General features: G+C 44.0%; 1 protein-coding gene across 2 annotated transcripts in view; it reads left to right on the forward strand.

Moving 5' to 3' along the window:
• Positions 1 to 18,424, forward strand: part of LOC139060138 (carnitine O-acetyltransferase-like) — a 50,389-nt gene that overhangs the window by 21,703 nt on the left and 10,262 nt on the right. For both annotated transcript variants that reach the window (XM_070539047.1, XM_070539055.1), the window contains exons 8-11: positions 635 to 807; positions 5,251 to 5,351; positions 5,770 to 5,892; positions 6,868 to 6,990. In XM_070539047.1, coding sequence (XP_070395148.1) covers positions 635 to 807; positions 5,251 to 5,351; positions 5,770 to 5,892; positions 6,868 to 6,990 — 520 coding nt within the window. The remainder of the gene's footprint in view (positions 1 to 634; positions 808 to 5,250; positions 5,352 to 5,769; positions 5,893 to 6,867; positions 6,991 to 18,424) is intronic.

Consider the following 18,424-nt stretch of genomic DNA (forward strand, 5'->3'; position numbering starts at 1 on the left):
GGAACACGTTTTGATGCCGAACTTGGCTGGTATAAAATGGTCTCAGGGCCCCTTTAACGCTTGTCTGCTTAGTAAGAGACCTGGCAACAGCACTAGTTTTGAGATATCGATTTCTAAAATCCACAATGAGATAGTACATTGGTGTTAATGTGGATTTGTGCCACATTTGTTCAAAGGAGCCTTTGTTGGAGAGGAGCGTCAGTGTATGATACAAATTTGGGGATGAATATTTTAAAACTAGTGGTCTCTGGCTTCTTACCTCGTAGATGTGCCTTGAGCAGAGACCAGCTTGATATCTGCATTTCCAACATTTGTGCTGAAGTCAATAATTAGTTTTTTAGTGAATTTTAATTAAAGAGCTATCACTCAATTTCTGGCATCTGCTGGTGCTGTGAATTTTAGGTCAGCAGAAGTTATCTCTTTGTCTCTAATCCCTGTTTTTTTTTTTTTTAATCAAGAGACGTTTGTCAATGGAACAACTGGTATTTCATATGTTGTTGGTGTACAGGTTAGGTCAGCGGTATGTGAATGAAAGTCTTTTGGTGTTAACGCCATTTTCATATCTGTTAATGTGAAGTTTTGATTTGTTATGAGTGAATTTTGAGCTTGGCCCTTGCTTTGCCTTTTGCTGTAGATCCTCACAATGCAGAATCTGTGGACTCCATTAAGAAAGCCATCCTCGTGGTCTGTCTTGATCAAAAACTAAAGGCCAAGGAGCCATATGAAGTGGCCTGTGCTTATCAAATGCTTCTTGGAGGCAGAAATGGGGAAAATGCTGCCAATCGCTGGTGCGATAAAACTGTACAGGTACTTGCACTTTTCTTATTTAAGACAGAACACGCTAAATTAAGGAAAAAGCTAGTCAAATGTGGCAGCATGTGTATTAAGACTATTCCTTACTGTCCATGCAGCAGTGTATTGCATGTTAACACTAGAGCCCTTTTGTTGCAAACTTTATAGCAAACTTGTAGTAGTATAATGTTTTAATCCTAAAGCGGGTGCTACTTGTAATATTTGTTTTTTATTTAAATTTTTTGTGACTTCTTTTCCTGTCTGCAGCATGTTGGCTAGCGGAAACCATGTTAGGACTTTGTTCTGTTGGTACAGCCAACGGCCGATTTTTCGGAGATGCACAATAATTCGAACGCCTTTGCGGCACTGCCACATACTGCACAAGTCTGAAATTTCGGACGTTGAGCCCTGCGTCGTTCGATGATTTTCCTAACTTTCAAATCAAAGCTACTACTGCTGTCATTTTTATTATATCACAGCCTCGAACCAGCACTTTGCATGCCGATCCGCTAGCAGCTGTGGCTACCTATGGTGGGCCTAAGCTTCCTGCTGCTCGGTGCCATTTTTTTCATTGAAAGAATTCACCGCTGTCAAAAATGATGTAAATTCCGCCTTTGTCGTCCTCGCCGATGGCTTCGAAGCGCGGAAAGCTCGGAAAGTCAGCTTTACTGCAATATTTTTATTTCAGACATACTGCCAATCCCAATGGGGATTTAAGCAGGAAGGGCATACATATAATAAGCATATTACACAAGTGTAAAATGCTTGAACATGTCATAAATAATAGTTTGGAGCAATTACAAAAGGGTTTTGTTCCGCATACAATAATTTAAGAAGTACCGTATTTTCCTGTCCATAACTTGCAACTTTGTATAAGTCGCACCTCCCTCAAAACATCAGTTCTTCCGGGAAAAAAAAAAATACGTAGATCAGTTGCACCAGTGTATAAGATGCACCGGTGTCTAGATAGAACTAATTTTTCAAAAATGGTTTATATTGATACACACAGATGGCATGTACTTACAGATGGCGTTTAGGCAAAACCATCGAAGCCTTCTTCCTCCGAGTCGCTAACAAATAATTCAGCAATTTCAAGTGGGAGTTCCGCCGGCGCATCACTGTCATCCTCACAATTACTGATGTCTTCTTTGCCGACATCGTCACCACTCGCTAACAGGATCAGTCCGGCCTTTGAGAACCCAGCTACAACTGTTTTTGTAGAAATGGAGCTCCAAGCATCGGAGAACCATTTGGTCACCTCTCCAAACGTCACACGTCTCGTGCATCCTGGGTTCGTAAAACTGTGGTCACCCTCGGACATCCATGACTCCCAGAAGCGTCGCAGCGTTGCTTTGAAACTGCGGTTAACAGAAATGTCCAGAAGCTGCAGCATATTCGTCATGCCTTCGGTATCACCACTGGGACACAGTTCTTGGCACTAATTTTCTTTTTTATGGAATCCGTGATGTGTGCCCGCATACTGTCCATCACAAGCATTCCCTTCTTAATGTGAAAAAATCCGTCGGGTCAATGCGAAAAACATTGGTCGAGCCATAGACTCATCATATCGTCATCCATCCATCCTTTGGCATTGGCCTGTGCCACCACAGCGGGAGGAAAAGATTCTTTTGCTAGCGTCTTCTGCTTGAAAATTAACATGGGCAGCAGCTTCGTACTGTCCGCACAGCAGGCGAAAACTACAGTAAAGTGTGATTTTTTATGGCCAGTTGTCCTCACCATTGTAGTTTTTTCCCCTTTCTTGGCGACGTTCCTCCCAAGGGGCAGGACTTTGTCCATGTTTACGATGTGGCTCGCATAAATGTCCTCGGTCACAATTTCTTCTTTGACAAACACACTGAAGTTCTCCAGTTGTTCCTGAAAGTTGTCAAAGAGCTTCTGGCACATCGTCATCCGCGCTCGCATCACCATTACGCCGCATAACGCGAAAACACCACAACGGACCGCCCGTAAATCCAGCAGTATTCATCTCTGTTCCAAGGGTCTTCACCTTGAGATGGAGCTGCACTGTAGACAGCCCCCTGCCTTCGGCTCGTTGCTCGAGTACCCACGTGCGCAGACGATCCTTGAGCTCCAGCCAGCGTGCTTTCTTGCCGCGGTTGGCCTTCTTAGTCGATTTCATTGTCTGGAGCACACTGGTGGTTTTGCGCCAGTCGCGTATAATTTTCTCAATAACCTCAAACTGCCTTCCTGCAGCTTGGTTTCCATGTTCTTGTGCAAATGCAACTGCACACTGCTTGAATTTCGCCTCGTAACTTTTTCGGCTTGCAGGCAGCGTCATGGTTAGCAAGAAATATGACACGACAGATGCTACACACGTGAAGCGCTCCGCAACGATTCGTGCAATGAAGGTGTCATGGCATTTCGTTTTTGCAAGCCAATTTGACGTTACTTTGAATTTCTTCTGAGATGTAGTTACTGTGTGTGGCAGAAGGTGGCGCGTGGTTGTGGCACGTCATCATCGTCATGTTTTTTACTAGGAAAAGTGGCAAATTGTTTAGTGTAACGTCCCGAAGCGACAGATGGGCTATGAGGGACGCCGTAGCAGTGGGCTTCGGATTCATTTAGACCATAGAGCTGCGTCTCTTAATGTGCGCAGACATAGGGCAGCACAGAGGCACCTTTTCGAGCGCAGACCACACGCAGCTGCCACAAACCGGATTTATTCCATCCATAAGTCGCACTGGTAGATAAGATGCACCAATGAAAATTTCAGGAAAAAACCACAACGTATACACCAGAAAATACGGTACATATGGTATTACATGCATAATGAATGAAGCATTAATACAGGAGTTAAAAAGTGTGCACTATCATAAAAAAAATTTAATGAGAAGTTAATTAGAATATGTATGTAGTGAATGAATAGGTCATTTTATTTAAGCTTACGCGACACTTAAACCCTGTCATGCACAAAGAAAATGCTGTGCATATGCACTACAGTTCCATGTAGCTGTGGTCTTCTATGTATCATAGGTACCGTGGCTGCCGCAGTGTGCCGCCATAAGTCCACTGGGTAAGCGCCACGGCAGAAGGAAAATGTTAGGAGGAAGCATCGCGATTGAAGCCAAACCTGGTGACCCAACACGTGATCACATGTCAAAGTGCACAGTTGGATTTAGTGTTCCTGCTCTGCAGGCAGAGCCACGGCAAGGCAGCTGAACAAGCGCACACTGAATAAAAGCTACTGGCACAGCTACTGGGAACCAAATATCTTGGCAAATCAAGATTTTTGCTCTGTGATCTTGACGCAATAGGTCACGTGTTGGGCCACCACTAAACAAAATGTATGGGATTCATAGAGTGTTTGCCTGCCAAGGCTGGCTGCGTGAATTAATGCTCTCTCAAGTTTTTCCTTCCTCCATGATAAGCACACTGTGGCTCATTGAGGACAGCCATGTTTAGCTTACGTTTGGCGCATCATAGACACCAAAATCGGAAGTAGTGGCGTCTGCGTTGACATCCCAAAGCAAATTTGAACTGCGAGCCATGGTGACATTTAGAAGGTGGAGCTTTCTGGGCACGCCCCGCTCCACCGTAGTCTTCGCAGTGTAAGGCATTGAAGAAGGAACAGGAGCACAGCGACTAGGGTGTTTGATTGCCGATAACTCTGCTTATGCTGAATGCATTTACGTACTTCTTGTGGCAAAGTATTTCTGAGATAGCCTATTTTAACTTCAAATGCATTTCTCTGCATCGATAAAAAGTGTGTCAGGACCCCTTTAACACGTACCCAACGCTAGGCACTGGAGCGTTTTTGCATTTGGTTTCCATTAGAATGTGGCCGTGGAGGTTAGGAATTGGACCTGTTACCTTGTGCTCAGCAGCAGAGTGCCGTATACACTGAGATACCGCAGTTGGCACTTTCATGTTCACAGGTGGCAGGCAAAAACTCATGCGATGTGCCGCATGCATGTTGTACCGTCAGAAGCCCTGGTGCCTTGTGTACTCATGGCAGCAGCCATGTTACATCACACTCGGGGATTCGATTTGGTTGTGCCCTTAGCTTTATTATTATAAACTGTGGATTATGGTTGCCCCCTATCGCTGAAAAAGGTTCCGCAGAATAATGGAAATTAACATTTAAAAATGTTTTTGGGTATATATGTGTCTTGTCCTAAAGAGATATCAGGACACAGGACCAGTGCTGTGTCCTGCTTATATTGCATCCTATGTATTCCCCAAGGCTATTGTCTTATTTTATTTTCTTTCTTCCTATTCAGCGGCATAACCAATGAGTTAATAGGCTGAGACAAAGATTGAAGATAAAAAATAAGGGTACCCAAAGAGTTTATGTCGGGGCTGGTTTAAGAAAGCATTATGCAGGTCATTTAATTACAGGGAGACCATTTTTGAAGCCTTGCCTGTGTTTGATAACCTTTTCTACATGCATGCATTTTTGCATTGTACTGCAACAAACAAAAAATTCTCTTTTTATAGCTGATTGTTGGAGAAGATGGCTACACAGGGATGCTTTATGAGCACAGCCCCTCAGAAGGTCCTCCCGTGGCAGTGCTGGTGGATCATTGCTACAAGTACATGTATGTGTTGTCCACATATCTCATCAGCCAGAAGCTTGTGTAGAAGTTGTAAAGCTCTTGGCATGCACTTTAGGCTGGCATGCTGGCAGTAGTTGCCCAATTCTGAGCTCCTTTTGCTGGGGACATACTTCCACAGCATTCGTGAAACAAGACCATGTAGTTCCATTCTTGCATTTTAATGATATGAGTGTCTTCTGTGTCTAGCAACTGTCAATTTGTTTTTGTTAAGCTGTGCATTTGTTACGGTTGGCTTTGCCTTATCTAAAAGACTAACCAAATTTTATTACTAGAATTGCATGACAGTGAAGTATTGTGTAATACTTTACATGACTGAATTTTAGCCTGGCTTTGATTTGGTGCAAATATTTGCTACATAACATTATCTATAGCAGTTTGGTGTTATAATTGAACCTTGCAGTGACAAGAAGCAGGGTTGTCCATCGTCTGGTAAAGCAGCTGACAAAATTCCCAAGAAGCTTGAATTTGTTGTGTCCCCAGACACCACAGATGACATTGAGAAAGCACGTTCTTCACTTTCTAGGTTGGTATAATTTCCTATGCAATACCGTGCAACAAAACTGATGTTTCATCTTTATTTTTGCTTACTCAGTTGTCTTGCATAGAGTCAAAATAACGGTATGTATCAAATTCAGAGGAAATCACAAAACGTTTCAATGCATTGATAACTTGGTTCACAAAGACATACAGTATTCACGTAACATGTAATTCATGCTTCTGCCAATTTCCGATAGCCTTCCCTGGTTGTAGCAGACTGACTGCTGTTTTTCAAGATTATTGCCTTCAATTCCTGCAAACACCTGGATCGAGCGCAGTGTCGGTACACTCGTCGTATTGTCCTGAATATGTGACAGCGGTCGGCATGTGCACCGCATTGTGGTTTAAGATATGGAGGAGACATGTGTCATGCTGATGTGTGGCCAACTGATGCCAAAAAGCCGCATCAAACGGCGCTGTTCGCTGTGCTCATTGTGCACTGCACACACAGTGTACTCCTGTATGCTACGATACGACACGCATATATCGATGAAGGATTGCTATGGGTGCTCGAAGCACACTGAACACGTATGGCTTCTACTGGCTGCTCAACAACTGGACAGAAACAAAACAATTTATTAACGAAAGAAACTGCTAAAGTTTGTAAAGATGCTGTGCCAGCCATTGTGCATTTGCAGTAATGGAAGTATTCATCAATAACTTGCTGCAATGCCATACATAAATGACGAAGGTCAGCCTCTAGAGCAAGCCTTCGCGTGCAAGGAGCGATTGTGGTCACTCAAGGTATTGCTAGTTCAGTGAAAGACTTGTGGAAAAGCACACCCCATGGAGGGTTTGACATGTGATGTGCTTGGTGGACTGAGCTTGATATAGACATGCATACATTTCTTCTGTTGGATGCAAACGTTAGTCAAAATATTTTTGTTTGATATATACATGTATGCACGTACACATTTTTATGTAAGATCTGTGAAGTGCATGCCAGGGAATTTGCTTGCAGGCTCACAGCAGACCTAGACCTCTTCATCTACAAGTTTAAAGGATACGGAAAGGAATTTATCAAGTCTTGCAAGCTAAGTCCAGACAGCTATGTCCAGATGGCAATGCAGCTAGCATACTACAAGTGAGTATTGAAGTGAATCGCTTGATGACAGAAAATATCCAGTGGAATGTGTCTACATATATAGACAATGCTTTCAGCGACTGAAAATTAAATGGTTACACTTACTTTTTAAATGTCTCATGATACACTTGGTTAACTTTTGTTTAGTTTCTGCACTTGCCTGGTGAGAAAGTGGCATTATCGAATAAGTGCTCTTTGCTTACATGTTGAGGTACTTTCACGCTTAATTTGGGTTGTAACACGAGAAGAATTTTCTTTTTGTGCGTGTTGGTGCTGTCATGCTGCCATACAGTGCCTGAATAAATAGAGAATGAATTCCCTATTTATTCTGTTCAGGCTAAACCCATTTTCTTCCAGTAAAATGTTGTTGTCAAGAGGCAGCATCGTTAAACAAAGCGCTTATATATGCAATTAAGTATTTTGGTTTTCACTGTACTTCAGCTGGTCACCAGATATCAGACAATACTTTCAGACAGTTGTCTTCTGCTATTGCACTCAGACGACCCAGTTAACATTGAACTGCAGAAAACTGTTGAACAAGTCTCCATGATGAGACTTGTTCAACTTGTTGACTTGTTGATGATTTTGCCTCAGCAACAGAGCAGAGGTGTAACATCAGGTTCTTCTGTTCTTCTGGTGTTTTTCCTAATTATATGCTTCAGATGGGGTGGTATATAGTAGCATTTGGAGTGCCTAGTGCACAAAGAGGAAAAACAGTTTAAGGAAACGGAAGTGGCAGCTGATGTTAACCTATATTTCAGAGAGGTCTCTTGAGCCAAATATTGGGGAATTATAAACAATTTTTTAACCAGTGAATACAGATATCACTTCTCTACACGACAGGTGTGAGTAGGACATGTTGGGCAACCCATAGTACACTAATGCTGGCAGGAATTGTAATTGGCATGAGATCATCATTACCTGCTTAGTAGACCACTTGAGGAAATGCAATATTTAGCAAAATAATGATGTGAATTCCGGTGGTAATGTAAAAGATAGAAACAAGCAAGAAAATAATCAAGAAAATAATCAAGAAAAAGAAACATATCCTCTTCAAGCACCATGTAGAGAATGTACGCATGCGTGCTTCCCCATGTACATGTATCTTGCTTGGTTGACCTTGCCCCAGGAGAGCAGACAGAATATGAGTGCAGGGTCTGGTGTAGAAATACGAAATTGGTATAGCCTGGACATTTGGGATGGTCTGAAAAGAACTTTTTTTATTTTACGAGAGAACTTGGAAGTAAACTAAGATTCACGCTGTCCACTACAAATATATGTAGCAGGGTGATTCTGCATGCTATACAGGTAAATAATATGAACATACTGTCAATATAATTTGTTTGCTTGACTAGAAGTACAAGATTAAACAGATCTGCTGCACTCAATGTGACATAAAAACATAAATTTTCTGCAAACACACTGCAAGTGTTCCAAGACCCAAACATCTAAACAAACAAAAACCATAAAACATACTGTGTAGATCAACTGCGTGGTTTCAGTTTCAGCTTTCGGTCCCCTATCTGCACAATTGCACAAAATTTTGTTTAAATTTCATGTTGTTACTTTTGGGAGGTTAGAATTTTGGGCTAATTTTTCAGGTTCTCAAGAAAAAACAATAAGGGGGAAGAACATTTTATTTTGTGGAACATATTGTTTTTTTTTTTTCCCCTACAATTCGCATCTCATTTCTGCCACGTCCCCATCCTTGCTTCTCCACTCTTTGCAGCTAAAGTGCATGCTAAATGGGGGGGAGTGGGTGCAGATGGGCATGCATCTCCTTTCAGCCTGGCTGTGGCTGCCTGTGGTTGTCAGTGTGACCGAGCATGCACGTGGCTCGCCCACCTTATCTTGGAGGTAATCTGCGGTGGGTGCAAAGTAGGGGCAAGCCATGTTCTCTGTCTTCCCGGTCATTTATGTGCTGGAAGTCATGTTATCTCAGTGTTTGCTCTCTTCTGCCTGTACTTGTCATGATAGCATGTCCAACCGCATCAGTGGAGTGGGCATGAAAGGGTTACAGGCTTTGCTTTGTATCGTACCACTAATGTGAAAAAATCCTCGACACTGCATTAAACTATCTGTTTGGTCACTGACTGTCTAATTCTCCAAAATTATTTTTTTTTCTAATTGCAATTTTTTTTGTTATTATTGCCTGATAACTCGGAAATATTTACGGCTCCTTCCGTGTAGGAGAAATCCGTCGGTGACTGTACTTATTTGCACAAAAGGTCGAATTTCAATATAACTAAATTTGAATATAACAAAGTAAAGTGCCAATTTTATTGACTTTGTTATATCGAGATTTATGTATATACACAATGTGTGTTCGAAAAAAAAAAATACCAGAAGGTGCACACCTGGGTCATTGCTTATGGCACTAGTTTGGCGGGTCAGGTATCATGTTTTCGCATTTTTTTCAATGATAATGATTTGTGTCAAGCAAATTTCTTGCATGGCTGAGTGTTTACCAAATGCACTGCAGATGGAATTGTCATTTTGTTTCCATGCCTGAAATATTTTTGAGAAGCATGGTGTCCATATTTCGGGATGCATCGAGACATGCTGAAACATTTAAAATTTGTAATTTGTTCTGTTGTGCCTATTTTTAATACTGCTGAAGATGAAACAAATGCATTAAGATGAAGTTATAAACAAGCTGAATTAAATGGCTGATTTGTTAAAATGATATAAATTGAAAGGTGTTTTTTTGATGTAGCTTGTGTGACTAGTTTGTCAAAGAAAGTATATGCCCTGCTCTGAATTGATACTAGTTCTCGATGGTAAAAATAAGCTGAAATCAAGCAGGTTAAATAACTTGCTACAACTTTGGATGCCGACAGCTTCTCAGAAAAACAGTTTTTTCGCGACAAGTTTGGAGATAGGAATGCATTGTAAAGGGAGGGAGCCCTCATGGCAAATGCTATTGCGTAATATTTTCGTGTGTGGGATCTGCACATTTTTTTTCTCTTTCGCAGCAATTAGGCCTCCTATCTTCACGTCTATGTCTCTCGTTCAGGGATGTTGTGAATCGACACCTCATTCAGCTGACGAGAGCTCGGACCTCCACAGCTCTGCACACTTCTATTGAGAAATGTAGAGGATCTTACACAAAGCTATTTATTATTTGTGTGGTTCACCACACATGCCTGCTGACATGCACGAGGTGACCGAAAAAAAAAGCAAATATAACAAAGGCACATGACTTCCTTGTACTTTGGTGCGAGCCTCTGTTGGAAATCCAGGAGTGTTGTCTACACATATTAAAAAAATTTTGGAGGACGTGCAAGCTTCACCTTTGAGATTGGAACGCGATAGTATCTAAAGCTCCCTGACTGCTTCTCACGCTTCCCGGCAACAGTAGCTTATATAACCATAATGTTTTCCCAGAAACGCTGGTGGCAAACGCTATGCATGAAGGCGAGCTTTGTTGTTCTTTTTTTGATGGAGCTGCAAGGAACCAAGTGAGCCGCGCCACTCCTGCTAAGACAGACCTCAGACGGCAGCTGGAAAATGCTATCACGTTAAAAGGGGTTTGTGTTTGAGTTTCCGCATAACAGAATGATGTTTTATCATATATTTAAATTACAATCCGATGCTGTCATGTCTGTAGGTTGTGTGTAAGTTGTACTTTACAAAGTTTCTGATGCATTTTACTTTGAGAAATTAAATTAGTTCAGTAATGCCTATGCACCACGCAGACGGCATGCGTGGGTCGGTATGTGTAGTTCGAAATGATTTTCTCTGCCGGAGACACCGGCACCGACACCGGATTTTCTGCGACACTGGGCCCTTAATACTATTGCGTTAAAAAACCGAAACCTTGAAACGGCTTCTTGAAAGTTCTGATAATAAATTTAGACATTAAAAAAAAAATTATGCAGATCCCACGCACTGTGGGAAATAATGTAAGCGAAGCTTTTTGTGCTGTTTGCTTTGATTGACGATAATTTGTGGTGATGTTGACAGCAAATGTTTAATTTCTTCAACGTTTTGTCCAACACAAGAGTGGTGAGTTGATGTTAAACGTTACCTTGGGTGCACCACTGCTGTTTGTCTGTGTAGTACACAGAACACACAGGGAGAGGTGTTTGCTTGAGGCGTTGTTGCGCACCATATTTCATGACCTCTGAGAGGGTTGAGCATTGTCATTGCCTCACATGGCACATTGCATCGTGGCAGAAGCATTAACTTGAATTTGATTATGAGGCTGTATGTGCCGAAACCACGATCGGATTATGAGGCATGCCGTAGTGGCGGACTCCGGATTAATGTTGACATCGTGATGTTCTTTAACGTGTCCCTAAATCAAAGTGCGCGAGTGTTTTTTATTTTACCCCCATCGAAATGCGGCTATCTCTGTCAAATCGGCAACCTCGAGCGATGCCATAACCGCAAAGCTATCGCGGCGGGCATAGACGTTTTGATCTGACGTGCGACCGCTTCTGCTGTGTTGCCTAGACCCTGCAGTGCGCTTTAATTAATGCAGCTCTGCTTCTGCACGGCTTGCATAAGTTGTCGGCTAGACATTTGCATGGTTTTATTTTTCAGTAATAGCACAAACGCATTGTACTGTACCTTGAATTTAAGTTTATCCAGTGTTTCCTTGCCTTCTCACGTCACATTTTCCCTATCTGTCCCCCTCCCCCTTATATTTGTGTGGAAACTGACAGCGAAGAGTGGCAAGGCTGTTATTCACTCGTTTTGCGACTGTGTCAGTTCTCCCCTTTTTCTGCCTCATCTCCCCCTCCTCTCTTCCATTCTATCTAGCTTCACTCTGGACTTGCACGTTGGGAGAAAGGTAAGGGCTTGAGGGGGGGGTGGGGGGAGGTGTCACAGAGTATAACAGCTGTCAAGAGGCTAATGTCGCAATGACCCGAGAGCTCCAGAGGGCATTGTGCGCATTTGACGTGGTGCGGTCCAAACGAGTTCCTCGTGTCTCTTTTCTTCTCTGTAATGCTCCTTCCATGTGTATACACGCTCTGAACCACTCCCTGAGTTGTTGTGCTGGACAGAAGCAGCAGCAGCAGTGGGAAAGTCGAAGGAAAAGGCAAAGAAAGCTTCACGTTAAAAAATGATTTCTCCCCTGCTAACAACTCAATGTTGGAACCTGATTTTTACCCCCACTGTTTTGAACACTAAAGCCCCCAAACAAGGGGCCCTGTACATTAGTTATTGCTAGTGCCTTTAACATGTTGTTACGAGCCACCTCCCTAAACTAATGAAAAGAACGATGGAGCTCCAAAGTGGTCGGTGCTGTGGTGCGATTGCCATGGCAGATCAGCCCAAATCTGCTTCTGTGCTTGGACCACAATTGTTTTAGCTTATCCTCAAGACCCTGGAACGTTTAATGGGACTGATGACATTGACGTTGAGGAGTGGCTGACGCAGTACGAACGGGTGAGCAATCACAATCATTGGGACCTGAAACTCATGCTGGTCAATGTGGTCTTTTATCTTAATGGAACGGCGAAGTTATGGTATGACAATCATGAGGCCGAATTTGTGAGATGGGATACATTTAAGCAAAAGCTATGTGGCCTTTTCGGTAAGGCCTCCAGTAGAAAAAACGCTGCGAAGAAACAGCTGTCAACTTGAGCCCAAACGTCCACGGAGTTAAACCTGTCATACATACAGGATGTGCTGGAGCTGTGCCAGGTTGGTCTGACAAGGTTGGTCACGTCCTGAAGGGGATAGTGGACGATGCATTCAATCTGCTCATATTGCAGAAATTGTGCTATCATTAATTCCATGATCAAGGAGTGCTAGAGCTTTGGGCAGGCCAAGAGCCACCATATTGAACGACCATTCGCCCAACTTCCCAACACGACAGTGACATCTTTGTGTCAAGAGCAGCTGCCACTTCAGCTTTCACCGCCTCTGGCCAAATTGATGAGGATTGTCCACCACGAAATTGAAGCAGTTTCACTAGCGGTTTCACCCGTCGATGTCATCATGTGAAACGAACTCGCGAATCTCGGGGTTCAGGCTGTTTGCACAGTGGTCAAACCTACATCTCTTCTGGGGCCCTGACATCGTTCCCTCGTTATCACAGTTTCGCGATCTCGGAACCCTGCTGATTGGAGAACTGAAAACGATCGGTTTATCTGCGTCAACTGCTGCCGTGTTGGTCTCGTTGCTCACTACTGTAACAACTGCTGGTTCTCTCAACGTATTCCATCCTTTGCCCATGCTCGCTGCATTGAGTGCAGCCCTTTTGAGCCACTATCTCCGGCATACCCATACAATCCTGATGCTACCAAGACATGGTCGAGCCGCTCGCCGTCACCAGTGGTGTTCCAAACCTTTTCGCCATCCTTCACAATCACTGGGACCTGGCAGTCATGCTGGCCAATGGGGTGTTTTATCTTAGTGGAATGGCGAAGTTGTTTCATGACAATCATGAGGCTGAACTTGGGAGTTGGGATACATTTAAGTATAAGGGGGGTTTCATGACAAAAGCTCCTGCTCCCCACCACATTGCCGCATGATGTCACCGAGCAACCATGGCTCCTTTACTCCAGAAAACCAGGAAGATGCAGTGCCCAGAGGTAACACTGTATCCACGACTCCGCCCCAAAACCTTCTAGTTACTCTGCCAACTGGATGATGTATGCTGGACGGCGACATTGATGGCGTGACCATCTCTTCACTTGTCGACACTGGGGCTCATATTTCTGTCATGAGCTTTGGTCCTCGCCGTCGCCTAAAGAATGTGGTCACACCTGCTCTATTGCATGCTGTAAGAGTGGCTAATGGAAGAACTCCTGCCATCCTTGGAATGTGCACCGCCTGCATCACCATCGCCGGTCACTCAAGTTCTGTTTTGTTTGCCGTTATTGAGCAATGCCCGTATGGTCTTATACTTCGTATGGACTTTCTAACAACTTATTCTACCCTAATTGACTGTGCAACTGGCCTCCCGAAGCTTGAATTATCTCACATTGTGAATACACCAACCACGCCTTCGGCCTGTCTCTGCTCTCTCGACTATGTGCCCATACCTCTCCAAGCTGCCATTTATATTTCCATGATCTTGAGCTCTCCTACGGCTGATGCTATTACATGCTCTTCTCAGTAAGACGTTCTGCTCGCCAAAAACATTGCCATGCCTAACACTGTAACTGGCAATTGCATCTCTATTCCCATTTTAAACTTCAGTGCCTCTCCTCAACTAATTCCTGCACTTGTTGCCATTACTGGTGCCGAAGACTCTGAGATTTGCACGTTGGATGCTACCAGTCTCTCCAGTTTATCCTTTATTTGCACCCAACCAGTTTGCCATGCGATGCCTTTGTCGGAGTGATCCCCACTGACCTTTCTCCTGCTCAAGCTACCCACCTTCGCCGTCGCCTGGACTCTCACCATGACATTTTTGACTTGGATGATTGTTCTCTGAGCCAAACGTTTGTTGTCCAGCATTGAACCAACACAGGTGATGCAAGCCCTATATGCTTCTGTCCCAATTGTGTCTCCCTCACTGAACGTCGTGTGATCCATGGTGCAGTTGACAAAATACTCACAAAAGAGGCTATCGAACCTTCTTCCAGTCAGTGGGCGTCACCTGTGGTGCTAGTCAAAAAGAAAGATGGCAGATGGCGCTTTTGTGTTGACTACCAACACCTTGAACCTAACGTGTAAAGACGTATACCTACTGCCCCGAATTGATGATGCCTTGGACTGCCTCCACGGAGCCACATACTTTTCCTCCATAGACTTGTGCTCTGGATACTGGCATATTACTGTCGAAGCCATTGTCTGCGAGAAGACTGCATTCGTCACACCAGATGGACTTTATCAGTTCAAGGTTAGGCCTTTTGGATTGTGTAATGCCCCCGCAGCCTTCGAGCGGATGATGCATTCTTTCCTTAAGGGCTATAAGCAGTCTACTTGTTTTTGCTTTCTACATGATGTGCTTGTCTTTTTGCCTACTTTTGAAAGCTACCTGACCCGCCTGTCGGACATTCTCATTGTGTTTTGCCGCACTGGCCTGCACCTTAATTCCTCCAAGTGTCATTTCGCTCGATGTCACATCACGATTCTTGGTCATCTTGTTAGTGCTAGTGCTCTCCAACCTGACCCTGACAAGGTGCATGCCATCCAGGACTTTCTTGTTCCTCGCTCAGTCTAAGATGTTTTTGTTGTTCATAGCTTTCTCAGCTCATGCTCTCCCATATGCCGCTTTGTCAGGAACTTCGCCAACAATGCCAGGCCGCTTACTGACCTACTCAAGAAGGACATCTTTTTGTTGGGGTCATGAGGAAGCTACTAGATTCACCTGGTTAGTTTACCTACATCATCACCCATTTTGGCGCATTTTGACCCGTCGGCTCCTGCAGAAGTTCGCACTGTGGCCACAGCATAGTGACCGAAGCATAGTGGCACAGTGGCCATGGCATAGGTGCAGTCCTCGCCCAATGCCAGCATGGTCAGGAACATGTCACTGCCTGCACCAGCTGCCTTGTCGTTGGAGGGGAATTTTTTGTTAACTGAGCACCAATGCCTCGCTTTAGTCTGAGCTGTGACGAAATTCCGCCCCTACTTATGTGGCCGCACATATTGTGTCGTCACGGGCCACCAAGCCTTTTGCTGGCTCTTGTCACTGAAGGATCCTACAGGAAGGATTGGTTGCTGGACATTACGGCTCCAGGAGCACACCTTTGACATTTCTACAAGTCTGGCCAGATGCACCAAGATGCTTACTCTTTATCATGCTACCCTGTCGACACTCCTGACACTGCAGAGCCTGATAGTGATGACTTTGTCTTGGCTATTTCAGATCTGGCGTACATCTGCGCTGTACAGAAAAGTGATGATACGCTATGGTCTTTAATCGACTGCCTCCATTCTCGTCAGCCCGACCCATCGCTCCGTCTGCTTGAGCATCACGATAATATTCTTTACTGTCCTAGTACCACTCCTGACAGCCTGGAGCTTCTGCTTGTTCTCTCCAGGCAACTTTGTGATACTGTTCCCAAAGGATTCCATGGTGCCCCAACATCTGACCATCTTGGAATATCCCGCGCATACGACTGCGTGCGGCGCGGATTTTTCTGGCCTGGTCTGTACCAATTTGTTCGATGCTACATTGCTGTGTGTGACCTTTGTCAGCGATGTAAATGGCCCTCGACGTTGCCTGCAGGCCTTTTGCAGCCCATTGACATACCCAAGGAGCCATTTTACTGCATCGGTCTTGACCTCCTCGACCCATTCCCTACGCCTACTTCAGGGAACGAGTGGGTCGCAGTTGCGACAGACTATGCTACGCATTATGCCATCACGTGAGCTTTGCCGACTAGTTGCGCCACTGATGTCGCCGATTTCCTAATTCTTGATGTTATCCTTTATCATGGTGCCCCTAGGCACCATGATGAAGGCACCATGATAGGCACCATGATATATATTTATATATATACTATATATATGTGTGTGTGTGTGTGTGTGTGTGTGTGTGTGTGTGTGTGTGTGTGTGTGTGTGTGTTCTGCACCACGCAAAGACAAACTCCTAGCACTCTCCGGAAAAGCATGCTTTAACAACAAGGATGCACGATGCACATTCTTACGTTGCCAGAACAACGCTTTACCAAAGCTTCTCATTGCTAAGGTGTGCAGCCACTTCCCATCAAATTATGTTACCATCCTGTGCTATTTTTAAAAATGATGATATTAACGACAAAGACTATAACAGTTCATTTATAAATTGATGCGTTTATATAACATACATTGTTAATCTAGTTGGTACATGGCTTGGAAGAACTAACTGCGCTAAAAACAGGATCAAACAAAAACAAGACAGTGCGTTGTCTTGTGTCTTCTTGTTTAGCCCTGGTTTCAGCGTTGTTTGTTTTTCCAAGCATTTTTATAAGCAGCGTTTACAAGCATATAGTATTTATTCGATTCTAACGTGCCCTCGATTGTAACGCGTACTCGTTGTCCACGACCAAAAAAAGGGGGGGAAGGGAATGCTCTCAGTTGTAATATGCACCTGTTTGCTGGGACTTAAAAAAAGGACAAGTCCTTTACAGTACTGCACACCTCATTCTTTCACACAGAAATACAACTTTCTCTCATTTAGAGAAAACAATGATTTACTCCCAATGCTCTTAAGTTGCGATAAATAAAAAAAGTCGCTGTTTCGCCCGAAAGGCAAAGCATCGATTATGATAGCAAATTAGTAGACAGCTATACGAAAAATTAAGGATAGTAGTTTTATCGGCTGTACAAACTTTTAAACATTCGCTTACTAGCTAAATTAACAAGCATGGTGTTACACGTGCACAAACAAACAATAACACGCCTCTCTCAATGACCATGGAAACTCTTTATCAAAACGCTGGAGTGAGGAAGTGCGGTAGCAGGAGCGAGGGAATTGACCTTTGTGCAGCCTCTCTCCAACACGAACTAAGTGACAAAAACACAGTGTGGTGCGCCTAGTTGCATAGACACTTCTCTCCATCGCAGATCGCTTTCAAGACAAGGGCCGTGCGGCCGTGTCGTACGTAGCAGCCACCAGTGTAAAACGCCTCTCCTGTTTGCGCCAGTCCCACACGGAAGTTTCGGGAATTCGGAACACCCGTGATGCGGCCCGATTTATATCCGTCTCCGCACACGTGATCGCTTTCATTTTAATTGTAGCATCGTGATGAACTCGGAATGCATTTGCAGTCGGCACTTCCATGCTATTAGAGCTAACACAGAAAACGGAAAGATGGACGGTGCACTAACCTAAGCCAAAGGAAGCATTGCCTAAGCACACGTGGTGCAGCATATGGAGCAAGCTACGGCAGCTAGGCTCTAAGCACATACAAGGCAGCAATTTTGAAATGCCGATGGCGATATGGTAATGCAGATTTAGGGTCGTGCTCGATTCTAATGCGCATTTTATCCTTTTTATAGTAAAAAAAGTGCACGCTAGATTCGAGTAAATACGGTAACTCATTGTTGCCCTTCCTTTGCAGATATATGCTGCGCGTGCACGAGAGATGTATTTTTCCAACCAGGATATTCTCATCCACAGACTAGCAGAACAATGCATTCTTACCACTGAACAGCTTCGCCTTTACCATTGTGAACCTCACTAATGCCAATGCTCGCCACAGGAACGGGTGCCTAAGAGCTGCACTCTAAAAGGCGAAGAGCAAAATGAGACTTGTTGCAGACCAGGTGACAGTGGAGATAAGCATTGTTTTCCTACCAGATCTTCTAGTGATTGGTTTGGCTACAGCTACTTATTTCCGGAAGAGGGCGTGCACTATTTTGCAGGTTCATCATCATCATCAGCATAATCAGCCTGGTTACGCCCACTGCAAGGCAAAGGCCTCTCCCATACTTCTCCAACTACACAGGTCATGTTTGCAGGTTGCCTATTACCAAATCGCGTTTCCAGCGTTGTGGGCATGGTATGTTTTCCTACATTAAAATACAGGAACGCACCTTC

Source organism: Dermacentor albipictus, chromosome 1 (genome assembly GCF_038994185.2).
Source record: "Dermacentor albipictus isolate Rhodes 1998 colony chromosome 1, USDA_Dalb.pri_finalv2, whole genome shotgun sequence".
NCBI classification, from domain to species: domain Eukaryota; kingdom Metazoa; phylum Arthropoda; class Arachnida; order Ixodida; family Ixodidae; genus Dermacentor; species Dermacentor albipictus.